The sequence below is a fragment of the Callospermophilus lateralis genome, chromosome 2 (genome assembly GCF_048772815.1).
Source record: "Callospermophilus lateralis isolate mCalLat2 chromosome 2, mCalLat2.hap1, whole genome shotgun sequence".
Lineage (NCBI taxonomy): Eukaryota > Metazoa > Chordata > Mammalia > Rodentia > Sciuridae > Callospermophilus > Callospermophilus lateralis.
The window spans coordinates 23,607,579-23,635,091 of NC_135306.1; the positions used below are offsets into that span (position 1 = coordinate 23,607,579).

Sequence of the window (27,513 nt, forward strand, 5' to 3'; positions counted from 1 at the left end):
GATAGAGAAAACGCAAATGTGTCTTCGCGCATGGGCGTGCCTTCCCGCCTTCCCTTCCCGCAACCCCATGGGTGGAGCTGTGCTGGCCTGTTCCTTTGTAATACAACCCCTTGCCCTTCTAGGATAGAATGTTCCCTGGAAATGCCCTTTGTGTGTCCCCTTCTCTTGCTCTGCCCTTGGGTGTGGCCTTCCTAGGTGTCATTCAACCTGCTGACAGCAGACATCATGAAGCTAGACTCAGCCCCCTGAAACCTGACCCCCTGCCTCATTTGAATGGCTTCTCCTCAATAAAAGGAATCAGCACATGGGCTCTCTCTCTTTCTGCGGACCCTTAAGGTCAGAGGAGCCATCACAGAACCCCCAAAGAAAGAGGTATTTCTGTCTCTTGTGCGGTTATTTCGTGCAGCCCAGTTCCCCTGGAGTGACCCTGAGTGTTTAGTCGCGTGGAACGCGACAGGTGGTGTCCCTGGGTGAGCAGTCTCCCCCGAATCTAGCCTGGACCCTGGACCCGCTGTGCTAGGAGCGCCCTCGGGGAACCCCAGCCAGGGCCGGGGGGGGGGGGGGGGGGGGGGGGGGGGGGGCTGCTGGCAGTGAGCCAGGGCAGAAGAGGTGACCTCTTGTGTGGTGGGGACAGGCCAGCCCTTATTAGAAATGTGTCTTTAATTCTATTTCAATTTCTTTCGAGAGTTGGGTGAATCGTACGTAATTGATCCCCGTGTGCTGGAATCATGCACTGGAGGTGTGGTGCGGGAGCACTTGAGCCCTGGTGTCAGTGAGACCTGAGTCGGGGTGACGGTGCAGGGCACGGAGCCCCTCGGTGCCTCTGCTGCTCCCTGGGGAGGGGGCTGGTGATGGCTGTTTTGCAAAATTACCACAAATATTGGAGGTCAGATGTGAAAAGTACACGTGGTATTATATCTGCCGCTTGTAGACTTCCAATGAGTCACAGCTGTTAGCAATATGTGGTAAATGTAATATGAAGTCATATTTAAGTAATGAATAGCAAGGGGAGCAGATAGCTCTTTGATGCACTGACCTTTTAAGTCTCATTGTCCCAAATGTGGGACGCCTATTAAAACTTAAACTGAATAACAAGTTTACCACTTAGGGTAACTTTTGAAATAAATACCATGTTTTTATTTATTTTTTCAATTTTTTCCTGTTCTACAAGGCATAAAACCCAGGGTTTTACATGTGCTAGGCAAGTGACCCACCACTGAGCGGCATCCCTAGCACTGTTTTATATTTTATTTTGTGGCAGGGTCTTACTTAGTTGCCCAGGCTGATCTTGAACTTGTGATCCCCCTACCTCAGCCTCCCGAGTAACTGGGATTACTGTAACTGGCGTGTGCCGTTGTGCCCAGCTGATACTGCTTTTAGAGTTCTGTTCCTCTGAGAAAAGTAATAGGTGAATGATAACAGTGTTTGAAAAAATGTCTCTACCTATTTGTATATATTTCATGTACATATATAAGGGCATTGAAGCCCTCGATAATGATTTTCAACCTACTTTAATGAGCCTGTGTCAGTTTTGTGGAAATATCCTCACAGTTGTAAACTCGGGGATTGGGTTAGGGTTAGGAGAGCCCCCCACAGCTTGGAGGGTGAGTGTCTCAGGACTTGGGGTGTGGGGCCTGATCCTTCTTCCCGCACCCACCCAGATTCTCTTGGGGTGGGCGAGGGGGCAGGACAGGCCAGAGGTGTGTTGGGAGATGGTCGTATCTTGAGTTCCCCTTGCTGAACAAACAGATCCTGTGAGGCTGCGGGAAGGGCCTGACTGTCATGGAATTCTCCTGGTCCCGGTCACCGCGACCTATTTCCAAGTCCATTATCTGTTGTCAGGCACTCAAAAGAAGAGCTGCTCCTGCCGCGTCTGTGCCCTGTCCGTTTCTGACTCACGTTGTCCCCATATTAAATGTTTTGGTTCAAAGGATTCCTGAGAAACCTGCCTGTTAAAATAGAATTTGTGATTTCCCGAACATGCCTGGCTATTTTTGCAGCCATGCCCCACCCCACCCGCCCTTCTACCGTGCCTTCGCTGTGCCTGGAGACCCAGCCTAGGTCTCAAGTGCTTGCCTACCTAGAAGTGTGTGCCGTTCTTGGCCCTTGCAAACCCTGATATCAGGGGTTGCTTCTGTTTGTCCCCAGGGGGAGCTGACCGTTTGTACCGTCCCCTTGGGTTCAGCGTACTCATGTACTCATGTAACAGCCGCTGCTTCCACGGCCAGCAGGAGAGGGACGCTGACCCTGGCTCTGTCCCGTGCTCACACGCGCCTTTCTGTAAACACCGTGTGGTGAAGCGGTGCCGTCCCGCTGTGGAGTGAAGCGTGGCTGAACATCCTGCCGGCTCCTCAGCGAGGCAGATAATCCCACAGGGCGACACGGGCCAGCTCACTCTGAGGGTATTTCCAGTGGCATTCAAGTATTTTTAGCAGCTGGTCAAGAGTTTTCCTCCCCCGGGCGCACACTCCTGGGTCCCTGCAGGGGCAGGAGCCACTGGCGTCCCGAGGAGCCAGCAGAAGCTGACCCTGGATTGGTGTTCGTGGCGGGTGATGCTTGGTCAGGTCACGGTGAGGTTGCTGTGGTCATAGTGTGTGGGTTTTCTGGTTCGCCCCCCACCCCCCGGAAGCCTCAGCTCGGGGGAAGGAGAGCTCAGAAAGCCAGCTCATACCATCTCACGTGGAATTTACCTAGTATGGTCTCAGCCCTCCTCCCGAATGCACTGTGCAGCCTTGTCACCTGGAATTTGAGGTTGCTTTTGTTACTGTGGGAGGCGCACGTGTGTCAAGTCTCTGGCTGTATCCACTCCCTTTGGTGGGCAGTGGAGAGGCGGTCACCACCAGTTCTTAACTTGCTTTCAGATTTTTTCCATTCTATTTTTATTTATTTATTTATTTATTTTCCTCCTAGAAACAAGACACTGGCCAGTCGCTGCTGGACATGGCGTACACCCACCTGGGCGTGACTGAAAAGGAGTATTTTGGTTTGCAGCATGGCGGCGACTCGGTGGACTCCCCCGTAAGTGCCAGCCTGTAACATGTGCTGAGCTCCTGCCCAGGTTGGTTTTATAGCTTGTGTTTTCTTACCAACAGAGATGGCTTGAGTCAAGCAAACCCATCAGGAAGCAGTTGAAAGGTTGGTGTGATCTTTTCTTTTCAGTCCAACATTTGGTGTGTGGGGACTTGTTTCTTCCAGTCAGCAGGATGCCTGTCACACCTGCTACCCAGATGCCAGGGGACTCGGGAGACAGGGGTGAGCTGCCTGCTCCCCATCCGACTTCTGAGTTAGCAGACGGGCTCGCAGATCAGCCTCAGGGTGCTCAGCCAGCTGTGGGCGAGGAGGGGACAGACCAGAGTAGGTATCTCAGGGGAAGAAGGAAGGCCTTTCTCGGCCCAGGGTGAGAGCCGGGTGGGAAAGACAGACACAGACCAACCCTTTTACGTTCCACCATCACAGTTACAGTTCCTGGAAGCTGAGCCCTGGGTAGATAATGTCTCAGGCGTAAAAGATCAATCCTTTCACAATACGGCGTTCCCACCACGAGTGGCTCCGCGTGCTGTAGGTCAGCTCCCAGGTAGCTCCCAGCCACGCCTCACCCACACTGCCTTGATCTGTTCTGAGCCTGGTTTCCCACCATACTGTCATTTTCCCATCAGGGCCCCTCAGACCCCAGACAGACCTGGCCAGTGTGCAGTGCCTTCCCTCAATCTGTTCCCTCCCCCAGGAATGGATGCCCTTGTCCTGTGTCTAACTCCTGCTCTGTGTCAAGGCTTCCAGACCCCATCTCCTCCTACCAGAAGCCAGGACCCCTGTCTTCCCTTCCCGTTGCACTGCCTGCTTCACGGCTGCACACTCTCGCCCTCGTCTCATGGTCTTGTGCCCTTGGCTTCCTCTCAGAACCATGGATCCTTGCTGCATTCCTCCCCACATTGCTCCTGGTGCCTGACAGACAGGAGGTGGGCAGTGAGTGGCTGCGGGGTATTGGGCAGGTTAACTTGTGCACACAAGTGTACATACACATAACGCCCTCTCCGCCTGCCCCAGGCCCCAGGTGGGAAGAGCAGACGGAAGTGGTCGTGGCTCTGACCCTAAAGCTGCCCTCTCCTGGAGCCACCTCAGTTCTTCTCTCCTGTGATCGTGAGCTTAGTGTTCAGGAGCACCCAAGGGAGCCAGGCCACTGTTGGAATTCATGGGAATGAGCACACACGAGGCAGGACACAGGCTGTCATTGGTTTTCTCACTGACTCATTCTTGAGCGAGCAGACTGCGGTAAGGCACTGGGCTAAGTGGTGGAAATCCAGCCCAAAGCAGATTTGGACCCCACCCCAAGTATCTCACAGCCACGTGTGGAAAGAGACAAGAGGAGAAAGAGTTCTGTGATGTACTAAGCTAGGAGGCCTTGGGTGTGCAGAGGAGGACAAGAAAGTCACTTGACTTCAGAGCAAACAGTGCTGAGCACAGAGACGGGACCAGAGCAGAGCATGTTCACCAAGTGCAGAGGGAGGGCGAAGTTGACAAGAAGATGTTGGGATCTTAGCAACACTGTCTTATCTTCTGTTGCCATGTCAATCAGAAGAAATGGACTAATTTTATCCACACAAGTGAACTGACTGGTGTTGATGCACAGTCATATTTGAATATGTGCTTTGTGTTATACTCACTACATATTAATCATTTTAATCCACGTTGCATTGAAAGCATGAAATGTTTTCCAGTATAAAAATGACTTTGAAATGTGGAATAGCAGTCACAAAACTCAGTGCTCCAATTCTGGGTTTCTCACTAGCTGTGTGACCTAAGGCAAGTCACATTTCTAAGCCGGTTGGCTTATCTGTAAAATGGGGTCATCTATCAGTAGCAGCTTAGCCTACTCACAGTCATAACGGTGTTTACATCTGGAATGTACATGAAAATGTTTCATCACTGTATTAATGTAAGCTAGTACTTTGTGAACTGATTTAAAGATCTTAAGAATTCCTGGTAGAGATAACCGAGTGCATTGTGTGAACACAGCCTAAGTTAAACGGGATTGATGTTAGCACTGCCACAGCCTCTGCTGCATCAGTGTTCAGCCTCTGTGTTGTATGAAGGCTTCATGTTTTGTAGACTGGGGAATTTTCTGAAACAGTTAATTTATGCACTCCTTATTGGAAATTAGTCCTCTTATAATGGAAAAACTATGGTTGAGCTTAAAACTGTGGTTAAGTTTATGGAAAGAGTAGTAACTTGTATGCATTGACTTTTTTTAAAGGGGGAATTTAATATGTTTTTGAAAAATGTTGTAGGAGGTTTCCCCTGTACCCTGCATTTTCGAGTAAGATTTTTTATACCTGATCCCAACACACTGCAGCAAGAACAAACCAGGTAATAACATTTTCTTAAAGTTTTCTACTTAGTGTATAAAATGTATTCTTCATTTTATGGTAATGGTCAGATGACTTCATTTGGGTATAACTGCATCATCAATTATGATTGCAATTAGAGTTTGGGGTACATATATTGAAATTTTGATTGATGAATTAGTTTTCCACTGTGGGCCTCTTCCTCTCACCTGGTTTGGTGCCATTTCCATCACACTGCTTCCCCCTCCTCCCTCTCCCTCCTCCCTCCCCCTCCCCCTCTCTGGCCTCTCATCAGTGGACAATGGAAAGCCTGTCCACTGATGCATGCTGGGTTTGGGAGACAAATGTGTAGAACAATTGTCCGCAGGTCACATAGCACAATATCTCTGAAGAACAGGAATCCAGGCCCTGGAGGATGACAAGACACTGCTGTAATCAGATGTTTTGATCAGGTCCCAGTTTGCAGGGTCTGGGAGGGGAACAGGCTGGATTCAGCCTGTCTGTCACTGAACCAGCAGGTGCAGGAAGCTTGGGAACCAGATAAGGAAGGAGGCCTTGGTGGGAGCTGTTTACCCCCCAGGGCTGGAGTCTGTGCTGGCTCTGGTTGTGCTGGCAGGTGGGATTTCTGGGTGGGGAACAGGGCATTTAGAATGGGGGTGGGCAGCGCAGGAAAGCTGCTGCTGTCAGAGCGTGGGCTGTGCCAACACTCCACCCCACCCGCTCCGTGGCAGCATCAGCCCCTTTATTACCCGTCCATTTACTGTTCTTAGGGAGAAAAACTGCTTCAGCAGGTAGAGGCTCACGGTGGCCGCGAGACCATCCCCCTGAGGTGGCACTGACTGAGGGCAGTCTCATTTTCCCTTTCTTCATTTCCTTTTAACATTTTATTTTTTAGTTGTAGATGGACACAATACCTTTATTTTATTTATTTATTATTTTTTATGTGGTGCTGAGGATCGAACCCCATGCCTCATATATGCTAGGCGAGCGCTCTACCGCTGAGCCACAACCCCAGCCCCATTTTCTTTTTAATGGCGATCACACAATCACATTTTAGCTTTTAATATGTTTACCGGATAAGTGTCAGTCTACTACTCTCTTGCCTCTTTGTGTACCCCTTCCCTCCACAGTAGCAGACACTGGGAATTCGGTTTTTTGCTGTTCTGTTAAATTTTAAGCCTGTGTGCAGGGCGGGGTTCAGCGTGACTCCCTGGGTCATGGCGAGGAAGTGTACCCTGCTTGGGGTCCTCCTTCCACAGCTCTCACCCTGGCCAACCTGCTGAGGCAGAGCCACTCAGCTCATAAGCTGATCAACACAACACTGGTGACACTGTCTATGAGAAGTGTCCCACATGACCCTACCAAGGCCTCCCCAGACCAATACTAAACAACAGATTTTGTTTGAGGGACACTTGACAATGAGAGGAAGAGTTGGGTCTAAGGACATGTACCTATAGTTCCAGCCAATGGGAGGCTGAAGCAGGAGGATCACTTGGGTTTAGAAATTACAGACCAGCTGAGGAAATACGGTGAGGTCCCAGCTAAAAAAAAAAAAAAAAAATGACATTGAATAATCATGTGTGTGTACATATGTGTGTGGGGGCTATATGTTATTTACACTGTGTGTCACAGGTGTGTGATTACGTTTATGTCTACACGTAGCTATGCATAATCCCATTAGGTACGTTTCCTGTGTCGAGTGTTGTAATGCAGTACACACACATACGAACTGCTGAAGTAAAAGTTCTATAAAACCAATTCAAAGGGCTGGGGATATAGCTCAGTTGGTAGAGTGTTTGCCTCCCATGCACAAGGCCCTGGGTTTAATTCTCAGCACCACACATACACACTCACAAATTCAAAGTACATTTGACCCACTAAATTGGGTTTACCATGAGCTGATGGGCTCTGGTCCCAGGTGTGGACAGTTCTGCCCAAACTGGTGATTCTCACTATCCCCTTGCTTCTCCCTGTGGCGCTGGGGCCCCAGATTTGTGGCACCTGCTGGCATGGTAGAATTCTCCAGTGACAGAAGCGGAGGGCAGGATCTCCAGGGCTGGCTGACCCAGGAGTACCTCTCCAGGACCCTCGAGGTCATTGGCTGTTCACCTGGGACCCTGTGGGAAAGAAGCTTGCTGCTCTCCTGCGTCTGAGAGGCTGCCTGCTGAGCACTCCCATCTCTGGAGGGGCAGGTGTTTGGGTGGAGAGAAGGCTCAGGGAAAAGTGAAGCTGCTGTCAGCTCTCCCTGGAGGAGTTATAGGAAGAGGGAAGTGGGATGTGCTGGTTAGGAGTTACGGCCCGGTGCGGTGCGAGTGGGGGCTCCAGAGAGGCAGACTTCAGCGCCAGACGAGCAATAGGTTAACACTTGTCCTTCCCCAAGTCCCAGGTAAGAATTAGTTTGTCCCTGTCTCTTAAAGTTCTCCAGTTCACATCTGACGGCCCACTCCCCACCGAGAGGTGAGTGTTCCCTGCTGTGTGCAGCAGAACGTAGCTACTACTTCCTGGGGCGCGGGCACCAGGTTTCTCAGTGTGGCAGAAGACATGGCGGCCGCCATCCCTGTGGCTCCTCTAGAGCTGGTGGGCAGCTAAGACTGAAGAGTTGTCTTATGCTGGGTCAGGATTCCACCATTAATTCACACGCTTTTTAAAAATTGACATGAAAGGTTTGACCTGTTTCCGGGTATATAGTATCTTATCGGGCTTGAGCTTTGAAGCTTATCCAAAATTGAGGGCCCTTTTAAGAAAATTTGGTTCCCAAGAGTCAGAGGAGAATAGAGAGAGTATTTGTAGGTTTTGTTTCTTTTTAAGGAGAAATTCAGTGCTTTTTTTCAGAAATTGAGGTCATGGATGGGATTTGCTTCAATAGGGGTCATTACATTTCCAGATTTAGGCATGCTGAGTTTATCTTGTAAATAACTTTCCTTTATTCTTGTTGCTAAACCAATGTCTTTTTTATTATGAGCCTCCACAACTGCTGTTTCTGATAAATTTAGATCGTTCTAAACAACTTCACTTACTGTCAATCTCTAAAATTTAAGCTCCTTTTCATGATCCCTATGGAATCACCTAAGTTTGGGTTGCAGCTCCTGATTTTAGTTTCTTCACGTGTGATGTTATAGGGTTGACTCACAAACTTCGCTCAGCCTAGGATAAAGTGGCATCTGGTGTATGGCGATCTCATGGTCGTGTTCTTGTTTATATCCCTAGAAAAGCACAGTGACCCGCTGGGCTCTTCAGCACAAGCCCAACTTGACCCGGGGACTGTCTCTAACTCTCTCCGCTCCCTTTCTTTTTCTCTCAGAGGAGCCCTGTAGGAAGAGAGAACACTTAATTCTGGTTGAATGTCAGCTTGGATAAACATAGAAACAGACTAGAAAGGACTGATCCTGTTCTCCTAGGTGGGAAAGTTAGGGAGTCCAGTAAGGCATGATCGGCATGTGCCCAGTGCCGCCGTCTCTGAATGCCAGGTGCTCCACCCGTTATGGGGAGTGATGATAATTATAATCAAAGTAGTAACGTCAGTTATGACATAGACCCTAAGCCTGTCTGTCTTTAAACACACAACAGATTTGTTGCGTATTGAGATTTTTCTCATGAGTTTCTAGATCAAAATAAGCCCTAGCCGACCTGAGTGCCTTATCTGAGCTTCAGTTTCCCTATCCGCAGTAATGGTAGAGGTGATGGCACCTACGGACGGCACCTTGAGGAGGCTGAAACGAGGGGATGGTTAGAGTCCAGGCACACAGCTCAGAACTGTGCGGCTATGAGGCTGTGATACCGTTTGAAGCATTCGCATCTCAAAAAGCCAGTCCCTTGACCTTTTATCAAACCCAAGGAATATGAGAGTGAGTGGCTAACTGTGCCAGAATGCTCTTTGTCCTGCCCCTCAGCCCTTCTGCCCTGACTATATTAGATTTCAAGGTTTCCCTTTTGTCGTCTTGGCCAGACCCTGGAATGTCTATCCCATTTGAATCTGGGTTTTAAAAAAGAGTGGGAGCTGGCAGCCAAGAGTCACATGTGTGGCGCATCCCTAAATATAAGTGTCTCCAGGGTACTGCCTGGCCTGCCCCGCGCTGCTCTGGACCTCCCTGCTTCCATCTGTGACAGTGGCACAGACTCATGGGCTGAGGGGCTTGTGACAACTTGTCAGCAAAAACAGGTTCAGGCTTTTGAGGTTGAGTCTATGGGTGGCACACAGAGGAGCGCAGGGCGCAGCGCGGAGGTGCTGGCACCTTCTCCTTTACCCATGTTTATGCTTTTGCTCCAGCACCCACAGTTCCCGGGACACAGGAAAAGGCCCAGCTGGGTGTTTGCACCCGAGCCAAGGCGGTGTCTTCGTAGACCCTCCTCCTCTTAGCAGCTTCATGCAGAGGGAACGTGGGTGTGCGAATGCTGGCTCGGTGTTGGGAACAGTGGCCCCGTCAGCGTGCGGGGGCTGCTTGTGGAGAACGCTGTGGGTCCCAGGGCCTGGTTGGGAAGTACCAGGCTGAGGGAGGGGGCACTTCCTGTAGCAGTACCAGTGGTAACAGCCAGTCACTGGTAGGTTGCTTATATATCCCTGCTCGGCCTTCCCTGGGGTGGCCCCCACCATCCATACATAGGCACCGACATGAGCAGTCCTTATCGCTGGGGCAGCTTTACGATATGCAGAGTAGCTCCTGATGTCCTAGACCTGCTACCAGTTCAAATACGTCAAAATGTATTTTTATGTATTTTGTTTTTCAAATGTACGGGTCTTGTTCTTGATGCATCAAAAAAAACCTTTTTTTGCTCCTCTTAGTTTGAGTATGAATTAATGGAAATCCTTGTTTTGTAGGCATCTGTATTTCTTACAACTGAAGATGGATGTTTGTGAAGGAAGGTAACGAGCATTTTGCATTTTCCTTTTCCTGTGGGACTAGCCAAATTCATGGTTTTAATCTAATGAGTGTGTATTTCTGACAACAATATTAAACCTCGACAATGACTGGACTTTGAAAACAGCATCCTGTGTGACATCAGGCTCTGGACATCTGTTTTCAACTCAGTCTTGGCTTAGAGAGGCTAAAGATTGATAAAGCTTCATTTTATGCCATTTCCACTGTATTTCAAAGGTGCAGTTATCTTTCTGGTAAAGACCTGAGAAATCTTAATGGGAGGGAGAGACCCAGAATATAATATGGGCTTCATTCAGGAAGGCAGATCAGGCCCAATTTAGGTCCTCTTCCAGCCCCTGGTATCTTGGATGATTCATTTTCTCACTGGGAAGGCTTTTGCTTAAAAGACATGAGCATCTGCCTGTGATTCAGCACTTCTTGTGTATCCAGACCATCTAAATGACTGGAAGCTCTCCGAGATAAGCCCAGAAAAGGGGGATGGAATTCCAAGCAAGTGGTCCCGGAGCCACTGCTTCCAAATCCTTAGTATTTTCTTGACTCATAAAAGAAACTGCAGCAGGTAAATTAGTAGAAACACCCCCCCCCCTCCACCTGTTAGCTTATTCCTGCAGAGAAGGGTCATCAGAGGCCACCAGCATGCTGTACCACAGACAGCTGGCAGTCTGGTTGGGGGAACAAGACAGGAGCCCATGAAGCAATGAGGACCAGCGTTGGCAGTGGAGACCACAGTTGTCATAGGCGTTGAGGAGCTCCTTCTACTGGTGCCGGCTGGAAAAGTCTTTGTGGATTGCTGGGGTGAGCCAGAGTTGGGAGAGTAGAGAAGTGAGGAGTCAGATTTCCCTGGGCAGCAAGAAGCATCACCCCCCCACACACACACACACGCACACACACACACTCACACATACACATAGTCCGAGCTAGAAACCACCCATCAGCAGCATGCGGGAGAACAGAGAGGACTCTTCATGTCAAACATGGGCATGCATCTCGCATCCACCAGGCAGAGGAGAGCAGTCGAAGGTTTTTAAAAGCAGGAGGAATGTGGCAAGAACCACACCTACAACAATCATGTCACTGCACACAAGAGAAGATGGAGGAAGCCAGGGTTCAGTCTAGATGGAGGACAGTGGACATTCCCGGGGGGAAGCATTACAGACCTGCCAGGCAGAGGTCTGGGGGTGGCGGGGAGATTGGAGGGCCAGGAGCCTCCTTGGGGAGAGGACAGCCAGACCTGTGGACTGCGTATCGGTCACAGAATGCAGAACCCTGGTGACATGGCCGGTTTTTTCCCCGAGGTAGGAGCACATTCCCTTGCCGGCACAAACTGTGGCCTTGGGGCACCTGCTTGGTCACTCCAGTGGTGGGGATGTCACCCTTCTGAGAGGCAGAACGTTTTAAGATAACTCCTCTCCTGGGGCCCAGGCTTCCTCTACGGCCACCGAGACCCGTTCTGCTCTCAGGTCCTGAACTATGCAGTTAGATAAGACCAGGGCTGCCTCCTCTGCGGCTCTCACTCACTCACAGGTGCTGGGCAGTGCTTGTCCTCCTCTTGCCTTCTCCCAGCAAAACATCCCTTTGTCTTCCTGTGTGAGTCAGTAGGCGTCTGTTGAGGAGCACATCTGGCCTAGATCCCTGGCTTTCCTCATCAGCAGGCCCTCACCCCTCTTCTCTGCTGTCACACCTGCTTCTCAGGTGTGAATCAGGCTGTTTGGCCAGGGTGTAGGCTTGGCAGTGGGCATTTCTTGGGACCTCAGATCCCCTAATGGGGTCTGAACTGTGAGCAGGCAGCACTGCGGCCTTCAGCTCCTTCCTGCCTAGAGGGGTGACCAGTCCACGCTCTTCGCTCAGCAGAGTGAAGATGGACATCCCCGCTCCCCTGGACCTGACAGAAAGAAACACACCTAGGAACAAGCCGAGGCCGAGAGTAGTGCCCTTGGTGTTCTTCAGTGTAGGTTTCGGACACCACTTTTTGAAAACGTCCTTCCTTGTGACTTTGTAAAATTGTTGCTTCCACCCAGACTGAATCTCCTTAGCTTCCTCCTCAGGTGTCCCCCAGGTCCCATTCACCTGCTCTTCCTCTAGCAAGGACGCTGGCTGGATGGCAGCGAGGCCCTTCTTGGGAGGAGAGCGAATGGCTGATGCTTGTCACGTACTGCCTGCTCTCCCTCCGCCTTTTGCATCTCCAGGTGACTGACTGGACAGTGAGCGTCCCTGGGACGTGCACGTGGGCTTGGACTTGGAGAGACGCTCACAAGTGCCAGCAGGAAGCCAGAGTGGCTTGAGGGGAGGTGGAGGCCTCTCTGCTAGGGAATGCTGCCTTTGTAAGCAGCCTGGGGATCAGCACAAGGTGCAGTGGATGGAAGGGGGACCCCCGGAGGGCCCAGCAGATCAGTCAGAGGGCGGGATGTTTCACCTCTTGGGAACTTAATAAGCTGCCATGGAAACTGCATGTTTTCTCCGCTTCCCACTGCGTTGCTGGGAAAATGCTTTTAAAATCTCGGTGCCTCTCGGTGTTGCCGTTGGGGTTGCCTCCCTTTATCAGATCCCTTCCACCTCGCACTTTCCCAGCCTGTGCTCCCATCCAGCTGTGCCCCACGTCTGCTGGCAGAGCTCCCAGGGCGACAGATCATGGAGCCAAAGGTGAATGGAGGAAAGGAGCAGTCAGGGCTCCAACTGTGACCGACAGGTGGAGTCACTGGTTAAAGGAGGGCATTTGGGGGGACAAGTGAGTTCTGAAGAAAATGAGAACAAGTCCACCCCAAGTCTGGATTTCTAGGAGATGGCAGAAGACAGGCAGACGGATCATGGAACCTTATAGATCTTCAGGAGGGCAAATATATACAGGAACCTGAAGTCATTACAGCCAATTAATTAATTAGGGAATTGCAAGTGTTAAAATGCAAAATGCTTTTTCACTTTTCCCTTCTAAGAGGATGTGAGAAAGGGGATAGTCAAGAATCACAGTCTCTAGAACCCAGGAATTCAGTCGGAGAGCCCTACCAAAAGTGTCGCATCTTTACTAGAAAGATTTGAAGGTTGCCCACTGATGTAAGAGTTCACGTTCCCCTCCCTTCCTCTCAGACATGAACCTGACCAGCCAACCTGATGGCCAGTGTCAGAACTCTGTCTAGCTTCCTGGTACCTGTGGTATTAGTTATTTTAAACACAAAAAGTTCTTTTTATTTAAAAAAAAAAAAAAATCCTTAGTGTGTTACAATCAATCTCAAAGAGCGATTAAATGTATCATAAAGTTGTCTCTGTTGTGAGTCATGCTGTCCTCTGTGGTTAATACAAGAAAAGAAAGACCTATGAGCATTTGGGGCCCCGCCCCGGACCGTGTGATCTTGCTAAGACGTTTTTCTTCTGACAGGTTGACCTGCCCTCTGAACTCCGCAGTGGTTCTTGCATCCTATGCAGTACAATGTAAGTCACCAAGGGAGTGTGGCATGGAGGGACAGATTGCTCTGAGCAGTATATGGAGAAAGCCACCAGCTCCTCCTCTGTGACCAAGTCCCTCTTCCCCAGGGACAATATATCTCTGGCTGTCCAGATAGTCCCACTCGTACCCTGACTTTGATGCTCCCCCAGCTTGGGGATGTTGGATGAAGGGAAGTGGCACCAGGGGAGGGCGTGGATGAGCTCTGGCATGGTGTCTTCTCCAAAGGGAGTCATAAAGCAGCAGACAGCTACCACACATGGCATTTTCCAGAGGCTTTGCCCAGGTATTTGGATTTGATATCCATACAAACCCCAGTGGAGCAATATTTATACTGGTCATCTCTTATAAACATGGAAACTGAGACCCAGCTAGGTTAAGGAATTTGCTGGAAGTCACTCCTGCAGCATGCTTGGTGCCTGTCTGAAACACTGCTGAGAGCTTATGAATTTATTTTTAGAGTTTCATTATAACTAATGAGATAGGTTCACAACTAATAGGTTATGAACTGGTCTATAGAAGTGCGGTCCATTAGAAGTACAATTTAAAAGCCGTACATGTAGTTCTGAGTTTTCCAGTAAAATGAAACAGGACAGATTACTTTTTAATGTTTTAAATTAACCCAGCTTATTCAAGCTATTATTTTAATATGTAATCAATATAAAAATTATTAATGAGATATTTTACATTTTTTTTTCATACTGTCTTTGAAAACCAGTCTGGAACTTATGCTTTCATCTCTGTTTGGACTAGCCACACGTGGCTAGTGGCTGCCATATTGGATAGAAGGTCCAAATGGAATTTTCTATCAGGGCTGGTTTAAGCTGGAGTAGAAACCCACTTGTTCAATTAGCACAACTTTATCAAGTGTGTACTCCATGTCAGGTCCTGTGATAGAGGCTGGGTTTGCACAGTGAAAAGAGTACATAGTCAGATGCAGGACAAAATGTCATTTTATAGTTAGCTGTGTGATTCTAGTACAGTACACAGGCATATTGCTGTGTAGAGTTATAGGGTAGATAGCTCAAGACTTTTTAAGAAATCTTCTCTACCTTTGCCATAAGTCCCAAACCATCTTGGCCTCTTACCCCCTCAATTGACTGCATGTTGGGCAATTAAGGGAGCAAGATGGTCAGGTCTCAAGAGTAAGCACTGGCCAAATTATTCACTCTATAGGTTCAGAAGAAGCAAAATAGCAAAAGAAGGTTTCCAGGGGCTGTTGAGGTAGCCCCAGTTCTGCCTCCTCCCTGGCAGCAAAGTACTGAAATAAGAGAGGTGAAGGTGAAGAGCAAGGTAGCTGGGCCTGCAGCTCACTTGCCCACATACATGGAACCAGGAAGTGGGGGAAGACGACATCAGGGGCAACTTCATGCCTTTAAGCAAACAGCAAGCCTACTTGCTAGTAAGACAAGACCCAGCACTGGTCTCCATCTCCCCGTGTCTCCTCCTGCCTAAGTGGGACACTCAGAGCTTGCCCAGGGAGTCCTGGGTGGATTTGAAAGTTTCCCTCTCCCTGCAGTACAACTGGAACAGACCTGGCTTGTGGTAGCCATTATAGCAGGTGGCGCAGCCATCAGTCAGTGTGCACTCCTGTGGGTCTCTAGGTTTTGCAGACCCACCTCTGCTGGGTGGATCAGCTGAGAAAACCAACCTTGTCCACATCAGAGTGAGTTGGGTGTTCATAGCTGGAGCTCCAGGCTTGAGAGACAGGGATATTAGAAAGGAGACAGTCACCCCACTTAAATCCTGCATGCTCCATTTGCTGCTTACCTGGTATTACCTCTGTGAACCTTGGGTCTCTCGCCCGTTAAATGGAGGTGACAGTAATTCGCAGTTTGGCTGCAATATTATTTGGTTCAAATTTAGTAACACATGCAAAGGTGGTCTAGTTAAATATTCTTTATGGTTTGATCATCACTGACTGAAGCCAGATTACCTGTGTCTTGCCTCTTCCACTTACCCTGTGTGACCTTGAGATTGCCAGGCCACAGCTTCTTCACCTGTCAAATGGGGACATGGGAACATCTACTTCACAGGGCGTGAAGATAAAACGAGCATGTATGTACGTGAAGCTCTTAGATCAGTGCCCAAAATCTGGCTGAGTGTCAGCTCTTACTGTATTTTCCTATCTGCCCAGAAGAAAGCTATCTGAAAAATTGCCTATTACAAGCATTAAATGTAGAGTAAAATTTAAGAACTACATTTAAAGCATCCTGTTCCAACCTTCCCACTCCCCACAAAAGATTGATAAAATGAGGGCTAAAGAAAGTGATTAGACCTAAAAAAAAAAAAATGCATACAGGTTTCAGTGGAAATATTAATACTGCCATGCTAATAAAATCATGAGTTGTCAGGCAAGCATTTTATATTCCTCTACCTTCAGTAAATAAATACATATATTTGCATACTTCTGTGCATACCGGTCTAGAAGATTAATTCTTAGATATGAAATTACCAGATCAAAAAGTTATGTCTACATTTTATCAGATAGGTTTTGCTGATGTATCACAAGATGGATAACTTATAAGTCCTACCAGTGATTAGATAGCCAAAAGCACTTTTTTTTTTTTTTTTTTAAGTAAAATGATCTGTAGGTTAAGTACCCAAAAAGACATGATGATAGAAGATAGCTAGTAACCTGTCAAGGGTTTATGAGGCACAAAGAATGAAGCTTTTAGAAATTCTTATTTATTCCACAATATTCTCAGACCTCCTGCCACATGCAAACTCTGTGCCAGCCTCAGGAAGGAGAAAGCTCGCTGCTTTCCCCGAGGGCTTTCTACCCCATTAGTGAGGCAGGTGAGGACCCGGTGATGTTTGCTGTAGAATGAGCTCAGGTGATACTCCCCGTCCTGCTTGGGAGAGAGGGAGCATCCCAGGAATGAGCCCATGAAGAGCCTCTGGGAGCAAGTGGGAGTTGAAATAATAGCAGGTTTAAAGGACTTGCCCAGCAGAACCGCTTGATAGCTGGAAACATGGGACCTTGGGAAGCTGGGCTGGACCCTGTCTTTGCTACATAAAGTAAAATATGCCTGCATATTTTTGGTCAGCCAAAACAAAAAACATGAAACTTGAAAGTCAAGGTATTTTGCACAGAAGCATTTATTTCCTTTTTGTTCTGCTATAATTAACTTTTGCACGTGTTGCTTTCCTACAAATAGGAAAACTTTACTCTGGAGTTTGGGGCATGTAATGGAAGTAGGCAGATAGGAGGAGGAACTCTAGTCAGGTCTAGGCTCCCAATTAATAATGGTCAAGGAGTAGTGGCAGTAGCAGGTCCCTTTTTTCAGTATCAGTTTCTTTACCTGTTTAATGGGGATAAAAGCATTGCCCAGTTCTGGGTTCTCAGGAACAAGTGGGATGACGTCATTGAAGTCTGGTGGAAACCACCCAGTGTTCTCAAATGTTTATGTGGCTGTTTAACTTTGTCTCCCCCTAGTGGTTAACACAGAGCTTTGTACAAAGTAGCTGCTTAAGAGTTGAAGGGAAAACAGGGAGGTTCGTTGGTCATGTTTACGTTCAGAAGGTCTTTCAGTAACTTGACCCAGGAGAGAACCTTGCAGTTCATGTTTGCACGGTGGCACTGGGATTGGTTGGGACTGTTAGCTAATGTGATGGATAACCAAGTCATTCAGGAGGATCTGCATGAACTCATGAAACCAACAGAGGAAAACTAAATAGGATTCTGCTTTCAAGCCCAGGAAAGACATTTGTAGCATTTAGTTGGTCTTTGGGAGATATCATCAAATGGCCAGCAGCAGCCTGCTGACCTGACAGGAAGGCAGGTAGAATGATAGGGCACTAACAGAGGGCCTCCAGTCCCCAGGTTCTGGCCTTGACCCTGTGGACAAGTGGCCCTGTGATAGGAATAGATCCATTTTCCTCTCTCAACTTCAGTTTCTTCCCCTTAACATGAAGGGTTTGGATGAGGAGATGCTAATGCTTTTCTCCCTGGTACTCTGTGTCCAGGCATCTCAGTGGTTCCTGTAAACATACTAGTCACACTCAAGAAAATAAAGCATGAAGTCAGTTATTCTTCAGAGCTCGAGGTTGGCTTCTGTTTTTTGTTGTTGGTGGTGGTGGTGGTGGTGTTCTTGTGGTGCTGGGCCTCCCCATGTGCTAGGCAAGTGCCCTGCCACTTTCTTGCTTTTATGGAAACAGAAAACTGATTTGGAGAAGGGAACTGGATGTCCTCAGGTCCTGCCTCTGGTCCTTTTCCCTGATCTCTTCGGCAGGAGTCCACATAGTGGACTGAGTCCTTGGGGCAGCCATGTGTATTTGTACCAGTTGGGCCCAGAACAACCCTCAGGAGTACCTTGCCTTAGAGACAGCACTTCATGTCTGCAGACAGTAGGACAGGGCTTCAGGGAGACGCGTCATCTGGGACAGGGGTTAGTCTGGAAATCCTTCCATAAAGCCCCTCTTCCTCTTCCTTGTGTATCCCCCACCTCCACTAATAGAATGTGTCCTCCTCCCCTGGAATCCTGCCACCAGCCTTGCCTGGGCCCTGACTTTTAGCCCCACCTGTACCTAGCCCTTACCCCCATGGCCTCTGAGCATATCCTGGGGGTTTACACAGGTCACGGGGGTGAGTCATGACCTCTCTTCTGCCCAAATCCATTTCTTAGAGCCAGCTGATCCAACATTGCAATAGCCTTGGGCTGCGACAGTGCCCAGAGGCTGACGTGAGGACGGCATCTTCCCTGGTGGCATCCCTTCTCTTTCCTTCCCCAGGGGTGGGAGGCAACCTCAGTGCTGAAACAGGGCAGAGGAGGCGGGGGGGGGGGGTCAGGATAGGATTTAGATTCCAGCACCTTCTTCCAGCGCTCTCCGTGTGTCCTCAGGGGGAATGAGAATTGGGTCGGTCATGTGTGATGGCGTTGGCCCCCAGCAAGGGTTCAGATAAGCAGCGTGGAGTCTTGAGAGGCTGCAGGTGGTGGTGGGGAACTCATCAGAAGACGTTTCCAATTAATGTTTTCTCACGACTCTGTAGCTGCTCATAAATGCAGACCATATCGAAAAGGCAAAACTAATTCCAGTTTCCCCCTTATTCTGTCTTTTAATAGCTCATTTCGGAGACTTTAATTCTTCCGTACATCATCCGGGTTACCTTGCTGACAGCCAGTTTATTCCAGATCAAAACGATGACTTTTTAACCAAGGTGGAGTCGCTGCACGAGCAGCACAGGTGAGGGGCTCGGTGGCCCACTTTGGGAGCTCGGGGTCGGGTATTTTCAGACATCGCATCACCTCCTGGTTAATGCAGACTCTCCTTCCTTTTGCTCATGATTCTCTTTGAAGATGTCAGGGGTTTTTGAACCTCTGTGCTGTGATATGGTAGCAGATAGAGTGAGCATGACCAGCATTTCTTTGCAGTATAAAATCCAGCCGGCAGAGTGGGACACGGCTGCTGTGTTCCTTTTCAGGATGCCATTGAAATCGACTTAATTCCTAAAGGAAACACCTGCTTTGAAATCTGAACGCCCCACAGATTGCCCCCACCAGGCAATCCTTTCGGCTGTACCACGTTGAATAAATCAGGCCTTTCCTTCAGAGATCGTTGAGTAGACAGACAGGTGACCTGAAGGGGCTGACAGGCTGGACATTCATGGGTTCAGCTCATGAAAACTGCTTCCAGTCTCCTGTGACTGCCTAGGGCCAGCCTCCCCCAGCAGATATGCCCAGCTCCAGCCTCCTCCTCCCTTTCCCCACTGGGCTCAGAGCTATGTGGCAGCAGTACAGTTCCTGTCAGGCTAGAGCCGTGCTGGCCCGGGAGGCTAGCTCTCAGGGGACCGACCGCTCACTTCTTAGGAAGGCCATAAAAACAAAGGGCCAGCAACCAGTGTCCCTTCTAAGAAGGCGCTGCCAGTCGCTCTCCCAAAATTGCTCCCCTGGCAGAAGTCAGCATCCGAAAATAGCACAGGGCCAGCGTCATTTGAAGTTTGAGGCCACTGCTGAAAGAATAGACAAAGGCAGAAAGATGTCAAGATTACCTGGGAATTGAGTAACCCAGGAAGATCAGGGCAGGAACCATGAGAGGGGAGACCTGGAGCCTGTGGCTGGAGACCCGGAGCCCCCTGCGCGGGGCAGCTCCACTGCGTGAACAACGTCTAGATGAAGTCAAACTCAACCGACCGAAGGAAACCTGGTTCCTTAGAATTTAGGGTTAGGTGGTCTGAGAGTGGCCATGTAAGGCGTTTCCTAACCTCAGAGCAATGTTGCCAAATCCTCTAGATTTTCTGAACCTTTAAAAGTTGGAGTTGACGTTCCCAGTTTGGTGAACTTGCACCCTCTCTTCTGCAGTGGGCTGAAGCAGTCGGAAGCCGAGTCCTGCTACATCAACATAGCCCGGACCCTCGACTTCTACGGGGTGGAGCTGCACGGCGGCAGAGTACGTAGCCTCAGCGTGTTTTGGTTTAAAATATATATTTTTTTAAATTGTAAAAGTTTGGAGAATTCCTTGATGAAGCTATTCCTTTCCCATTATAACAGAAGTCCTTTTTAAAGATACTCAGAGGGCTATTAAGTTGTGCCGAGCTTTGCTGGTCATTTATCTTGCTTTGTTCATGGTTGCCATTACACATGAAGACTTTTCCCTTTTGAGAGAGGTCAGGGGATAGAAACTTATAATTTTCTAAGACTGTATTATGGTTAAACAGGCAAAAAAGTGTGTATAAATTTATTTTTCAAGGTTTAATGAGTCAAGGTTTCTGCCACTTCACTCAGCCACTGCTCAAATTAGAGCTAGTTACAAACAGTTTTTAAAAAATATCGTGGAGGAGCTGGGCATGGTACTGCACACCTGTAATCCCAGCCACTCAGGGGGCTGAGGCGGGGGATCTCAATTTCAAGGCCAGCCTCAGAAACTTGGTGAGCCCTTGTCTCACAATAAAAAGGGTTGGGAATGTAGCATGAGACCCTGGGTTTGATCAGTAAACTCTACCCCCCCCCCAAAAAAAATGATGGTGGTTTGATTGTGAAAATCAGTAAATATTTAAGATTATTGTGATTTGTGAGACAGTGTCTATGGTGCCAGTGGACTATTTAATTTTTCTCCCAATAATGCCACAAGCTAGGTATTACTCCATTTTACAGATGGAGAAACTGCTACTTGGGGACTACACAGAGGATATAAAAAGAAGCTCAGTACATGGCCCCAGCACTGTCTAATTCCCTCCCACCTTCACGGTGACATACTAGTGTTTTCTACCTGTCACCGGCCCATATCACACCCACAAGGAGTAAATGTTAGTAGAACTCCAACTATGTGCCAGTTTTTGTTCCACAGACTTTTACACCATCCGGTCTCATTTTAAGAATTATAGAAACACTTCCAGTTCTGTGGTTTCCCTTGGGTCCTGTAGAAGCCTGTGAGGTAGGGAAGGCATAACTTTGCCAACAAAGCAGGAAAAAGATAGCAGATCTTACAAAATACCAACTCTGGGCTTTAACCCTTAATGATTACTCTTATTTGCAAATAGTTCATCCTTGACAGAATGTTTTGGAGACATTTATTCAGTAGCAAAACAGTATTTTATGTCTGTCTGAGTTGATCTGTGTCTTCCCCACCTCCAGAATGTCAGTGCAGTGACCCTCAAGGTTTCTGAGGCAGAGGCTTAGCTGCCCAGCCAAGGCCCACGAGGTATTAGAGGGGGTTGTGTCCCACCAGGCTGTGCTGGGTGAACTCAACCCCCCAGATGTCAATAGTTTGAGACCACAGAGTTGGCTTTTTAGAAGGAAGTCAGTACTGCATGGGGTCCAGCCATCTCTCCAGGGCAGGCTGCTGGGGACTCCGTCTTCCTCCCATGTGGCTTCCTCGTCATCAGGAGCCTGAGGGTCCCACAGCAGCTCTTCAGGGCTGCAGCAGAGGCACAGGGCATGTCTGCTCAGAGCACATTGCCAGCACTGGTCCCGTGGCCCTGCCTTCTGCCAGGGGAGCTGGGGAATGTGGTGTTGGCCACGGGAACCTAATGGACAGCAGCCATCCATGATGCGGGGGTGAGGGACACACGGAGAGGCTATAAAACTGGGAGATTTGAGACCAGTCCTTGGCCTACTCAAACCAGTCATCTCCTTATTCACTCAATTTTTATTTCATTTGCTAATTCGTTGTTTTCTCCAAACGGCAATCACAGCTGTCCTGTTTAAATGAGACCCTGTTCTTCATCATGCTAATCTGGCTCGCTCTAAGCACATGATTTCAGTCGGCCTGCTATCAGGAGGAATACTCTCTGGCCTTTCCGCCACGGTAGAACCCTTCTCCCTGTCCAGTTTCTCTGACTTCCTTTGTTCATATTGCTGCTCATAGACGATATGTCCCTCAGCCAAAGGGGATCAGCATGTATCATGCCAACTATATGCCAAATCCCATTCTAGAAGCCACACACTGAGCTCTGTTCTACATTCCTTCTCATATTCTCTGGTTTTAGCTATCAAAATCCTTTGGGGTGGCAGACCAAAGGTGCATGCCCAGCTGAAACCAACTCAAACGCCTTCTTTACAGCCTCAGGTATCTGATGGCGAACAGGAAGTACATGACTCAAGGGAAGAGGCCATCTGTATTTTTTTGGTTTTATTTGCTTATATTCAGATGGATTTAAAACAGCTTGGAGTGTTTGTGCTTCCCTTCTCCAGGGTCTCCAAGGACTACAGTGTGACTGGTGCTCTGTAAATGTTCTTAGTAAATGTCAGTTGTATTGGACTCGTAAGCAACAGTTATTTCTTAATTGGATTTAGAATCAGTTTTACACTTGTAATTTTCCCTCATCATATCATAATAGTGAAAGCCTTTTTCCTAATGGGAGCTGAGATTGTACAAACCATGCAGAGAGAGGCCTCTCGGATTTTAATGTGGCTGTCAAATGCTGATTTGAAAATTTAGAACTGAATGTCTATTTAAGTGATTCTGGTGACTTTCTAAACTAGGTGACCAAGAGCTCTGTGTGTGTGTGTGTGCGCGCGCACGCACGCACGCACGCACTTTGGAAGAATTTGGTGCCAAGTACTTGGATCTCAAGTAGCTATTAAGTGGGGATTTTTGCCTGTTTTCAGTAGCATTTTCCCCTTTGGAGCTTATACATATTGCTATTTATAAAACTCTGGATGCTTTCAAGTTACTGGTGGGCATTAAGCAAGACTGTAACACTGCAAATCTGAGATCTTCCTTTTCACAGGATCTGCATAATTTAGATCTAATGATTGGAATTGCTTCAGCGGGTATTGCTGTGTACCGAAAATACATTTGCACAAGTTTCTATCCTTGGTAAGTGAAAACAGTTCTAATTATTGTCTGAATCACGCTTTAAAAATACGCTGAACAAAAGTAATTTTACACTCTTTTTTTTCCCTAAAAGAGGAGTAGAGATTTTCTCCCAAACTTTAACCTCAGACCTCAGAATTTGATCCAAATTTAGTAAACCTGGGTTTGGTTTTCATTAGCATCCTCTCCCCCAGTCATTCTGTAGTTTGGGGTACTCTGTGGAAACATGGTGGATGAATGGTATGAAGTGGGTTTGAGTTAAGAAAGCCTTCCCGTCCCTCTGCATCTGCAGTACAATCCAAGACTCCCAGGGTTGCCTGGAATTGCAGACAGTGCCGAGCCCTGTATACACTATGAGTTTTTCCTGGTACATACATATGGGTAAGTCAGGCACAATAATTGCATTGATATGCTGGAGAAGCCAGGTGTGGTGGTGCACTCCCAGGTGTAATTCCAGCTTCTCAGGAGGTTGAGGTAGGAGGATCAAGACTTCAAGGACAGCCTGGGCAACTCAGCAAGATCCTGTCTCAAAAATAAAAAAGAGCTGGAGATACAGATCAGAGGTTCAGTCCTTAGTACTGTAAAGTAAACAAAAATCCAGAATACTGTAATAAAATTGTGTGAAATGTGGTCTTTTTCTTTAAAAAGTCAACACAGATGTTGGTCTTTTCAGACCCCAGTTGTCCATGGGTCACTGGACTCGTGGGAAGCAACAGCACAGGGAGGAGGGGCTGCATCAGGGTGAACTGAATTTTGGAGAGAAGCTGGAGCCTGAGGTACCAGGTGACAGGATGCTTAGGGAAACACAAAATAATGTCATCTTTATAGATGACAGTGCAGTGGTGGTGTGCGGTGAGGGGGCAGATTTGCCAGGGGGGTTGAGGGAGTGAGGTCTGAGGTCCGCAGGAGGTGCAGAAGCCGAAGTACAAGCAGGTAAAGAAGAGGGGCTGTGAGGAAGAAAATCAGGGACAAGATTTGAGTGCCAGGTCTGAACCACGCTGAACTTGACCCTGGGGTCTAAGTCTGCCTCTCTCCCCGCAGCAGAGCCTCACTAATTGGGACCTAAATTAGCTCATCATAGCATCATCTACAACAGGAAAGAACTAGCCTATAAGTTTGTAAAATTAGAGGGATAATAATAATGACAGTCGTCATTATTGGTATCAGCTGTGTTCAAGTCCTGTCGCTGTGTACTTTACCTGTTTATCTCTTTTAAACCTGGAGTAAGCGCTGTTGTTATCCCCAGTTTCACAGAAGAGGAAACTGAGGCACAAAGAAGGGAGAACTTGTTTGGGATCAACTGCTGATGCCTGGTACAGTTGAAATTTACACCCAGATCACACTCCATGCCTGTATGCTTGTGCCACCCCTAAAAATTGCATTTGTGGGAAAGTGCTTCAGTAGGATATGTGTTTACAGACACCGGCTTCCAGTGCTACAGGGTATCTGTTTTTCAAAAGGAAAACATGTCAGTCCAATTTTCACAACAAAACCAGTAAAACAGATAACAAGATCTTCTCCCCGTCTTCCTTTCCCCTTGCCTTGTTACAAACTCCCCTTAGGAAGCAGGAGACTGAGTCTGGGCTTCCTAGCTGGGACGTGGCCTGGGCAGCTCTCCAGCCTGCCCAGGACCAGGACTGTGTGTGGTAGGCCCAGGGCTCACGTTCCCTCCAGATGCTGGAGGCTTCCCCAAAAGCCACAGGGCAGAAGCCACTGGGTCCAGCTCTTTTGCACCTGAACCTCTTAAAGCCCTACAGGCAAGGGCTTCATGGGACATAGGACTTGACACCCCGCCTGCTCCTGGGCTCACCTGCAGACCTGTCTGTAACTGCCTAACCTCTCAACCTCCAGATGGGTCATGCTGAGGTCTGTCCCTGCCCATGATGCAAACCTCAAAGACTGGAGGCTAACCCCAAATGGTGGCCCCAGGGCAGTAAATAAGTACTGCAGGCAGACTTCACGAATCGCCCTGAGCCCCACATAGGTAGACACTGAACCGAATGGGCTTTGGCCTGGTGGAATAAATTTTCGAGGAAAGGTGCAGTATGCATTTGGGTTCAGAAATGTAAGAACATGAGGTAAGTCAAGGGGAGCTGGGTGGTCCAGTCTGGAGCACAGTGTGGGTGGGGGGAGTGGTGGGAGAGAGGCCTGGCAGGGGGGGTCTCTGGCCACAGGAGTGTATACTCCATTCTTGGTGAAGAGGTGCTGGACTTTCTCACTCGTAGTGTTGCCCTGACCATGACTGATAGTACACATTTGCAGTTCACACTTAGAGGGCCCATATAGTTAGTTATCTGCATCAGTGTTTTATTTGTTACTGGTCGCCTTCAGAAGACTCAGCGTCTCCAGATGCTGCTGCCTACAGTCATGTTCCCTGTGGGCCCAGGGCTTGACATAGGACTTCAGACATCTAGACCCTTTGTACACTTTTTTTCTTCCCTTATGAATGAATGGAGGACAGTAGAAACCACTGTAGGGACTTCATCCTGGAATGATATGGATTGTGTCTGCACTTCATCAGATTTGCTCTGGCAGAGAATGCTGTCAAGTACAGAAATTGGGGTGAGCAGGGATCCCTGTATGTGAAGACAGAGGCGGGGCTAGAGGCCCACAGATTCCCATGGGCAAAGCAAGGTAAGAACTCAGAAGCTCACAAGTTGTGTATCCTGACTCCTTTAAAACAGGAGTGCCTGCGTCTGCCCTTGAGCACAGGAGAGCAGCAAGGAGACCAGGGAGATGGCAGGCAGGGTATTCTCATGCGAGGACGAGTACCTCACAAGCGTTGAACCTAATACCTCTGGTCCTTGCTGGTTAGCCTGCAAGCACCCCAGAAATTCACTTGTCAAGTCCATCTGCACCACAGATCATGCACTGTTTGATACTTAATATGTAATGTAGGTAGACCACATACTGCTGATGCAACATGTATGGATTTTCAGTTTACCCACCCAGTCTCTCTGTTCTAGAATGCTCTCCCTAGGTCTTCATATGATCCTAGACATTGATAGAATCTTTATTCCCTGAAGTATTACCAAAGTAGTCTTTAGTGAGGAAATGGCCATTCCCTGTGTGGATTACAGTAGTGTGAATGAAATTGATTTAAAAAATGAATTCTTTGACCAGTTTTAATGAAAGGAACAAGTATTGAGGCCTACTATATATCAAGTATCATACTCAGGACATGACATGCCTAATCACTTGGACTCCCACAAGACCACTTTGTGAGATAGTATTACTGCTGCTGCTGTGCAGGAGCCTTCACATTGTAGGGCCGAAGAGCATAGGCTTTGGACCCAGGAGGGTGCTAGGTAAGGATCCTGGCTCCCTAGGACTTCAGACATCTAGACCCTCTGTACATTTATTTTCTTCCCTTATGAATGGGAAGAATTCCTGACCAAGTGATCTTGAGCACCTCTGCAATGTCTCTGAGCCTCAGTTTCCTCATCTGAAAACTGGGTACAGTATAACAGTATGCACTTTTCAGGTTTGTTGCAAGACTGAATGGAGGGGATATTTGTAAAGTTCTTCACACTGGCCTGGCATATAAAAATATACCCTGCTAATGACGTCTTTAATTCTGTATGTGCGTGTGATAGGCTGCTTGACACGTGGCCGTTAAGTAATAGAGCTGGGATGCTGACCCTGGCCTGTCTGCTGCTGCTCTGCACTGCCCTCAGCTGTCCTCCCCACGTGTCCACCAGCTCTGCAGGGCTGTAGTGTCACAAAAGAAGCTCACAGCAATGAGAGCGCATGGCCCGTCTGTGCTTGTTATTTGAAAGCTACATCAGTCCAGCGACTCCGTGCGAGACCCAGCTCAGTCGGCTCCTTGGTGCTGCTCATGGTGAAGTGCTCTCCAGGAAGCCGGGAGCCCCCCGCGTCAGGACCATGGACTAGAGGACACATACTGAAGGGAGTCGGCTACCACTGGCTGATCCCGGATGTGTGTGTTATTTTGCATTTTGTTTTAGTTTTTGTTTCTTGCGTTCTGTTTGACTTTCTGCAGGGTGAACATTCTCAAAATTTCTTTCAAAAGGAAAAAGTTCTTTATACATCAGCGACAAAAACAGGTGAGTTGTGTCTGCACTGCTTTGTTTTCCTGTGTTTTGAAGTTAACCTCAGCCCTTAGTTCTTCAGAGGTAGGAGGCAGATGGTCACCTATGTAACAGGGACAAAAGAGCACGGTGGCCCTGGGTCTGGAGGGTCCAGCAGTGCTCTCCGTAGGTGTCTGCTTCTCTGGTTGGAGAATGGACTTGCTCTGAAGTCAGAGGTGGTGGGTTCAGGTTGCACCTCTTTCCCTCACCAGCTGGACAGGGCTGTAACCTCCCCAGCCCGAAATAAATAAATAGAGCCCTCTTCTCAGGAACAGGGAGGATGGAATGAAAGGGCATGGTCAGCGCAGCCACAGAGCCCACGCAGAGTAGCAGGAAACGTCTGCAGGGCCACTTCCTTCCCTTGGTGTTGAGAGCTTGGTGGCTTGTGTCTGCGTCTTCCGGGAGGAGGCTGATAACACTGTTTGCTTTGCCACAGGGAGAAGCAGGTTTAGAGGTGAGGAAGCGGAGGCTCCCACTGCCGGGGTTGGGGGTGCTGGAATTGGAACAGA

At 48.4% G+C, this 27,513-nt stretch overlaps 1 protein-coding gene across 7 annotated transcripts in view; it reads left to right on the forward strand.

The window, feature by feature from the left end:
- Positions 1-27,513, forward strand: part of Ptpn3 (protein tyrosine phosphatase non-receptor type 3) — a 108,230-nt gene that overhangs the window by 33,245 nt on the left and 47,472 nt on the right. For 2 of the 7 annotated variants that reach the window (XM_076845699.2, XM_076845700.2), the window contains exons 3-11: positions 2,911-3,018; positions 3,093-3,135; positions 5,286-5,364; positions 10,159-10,203; positions 13,590-13,642; positions 18,722-18,842; positions 19,958-20,045; positions 22,828-22,916; positions 26,917-26,980. In XM_076845699.2, coding sequence (XP_076701814.1) covers positions 2,911-3,018; positions 3,093-3,135; positions 5,286-5,364; positions 10,159-10,203; positions 13,590-13,642; positions 18,722-18,842; positions 19,958-20,045; positions 22,828-22,916; positions 26,917-26,980 — 690 coding nt within the window. Of the gene's footprint in view, positions 1-335; positions 373-2,329; positions 2,403-2,910; positions 3,019-3,092; positions 3,136-5,285; positions 5,365-10,158; positions 10,204-13,589; positions 13,643-18,721; positions 18,843-19,606; positions 19,844-19,957; positions 20,046-22,827; positions 22,917-23,247; positions 23,295-24,159; positions 24,227-26,916; positions 26,981-27,513 lie in introns of those variants that run through there. The other 5 variants (XM_076845701.2, XM_076845702.2, XM_076845704.2 and 2 more) reach the window with 5 other exon arrangements.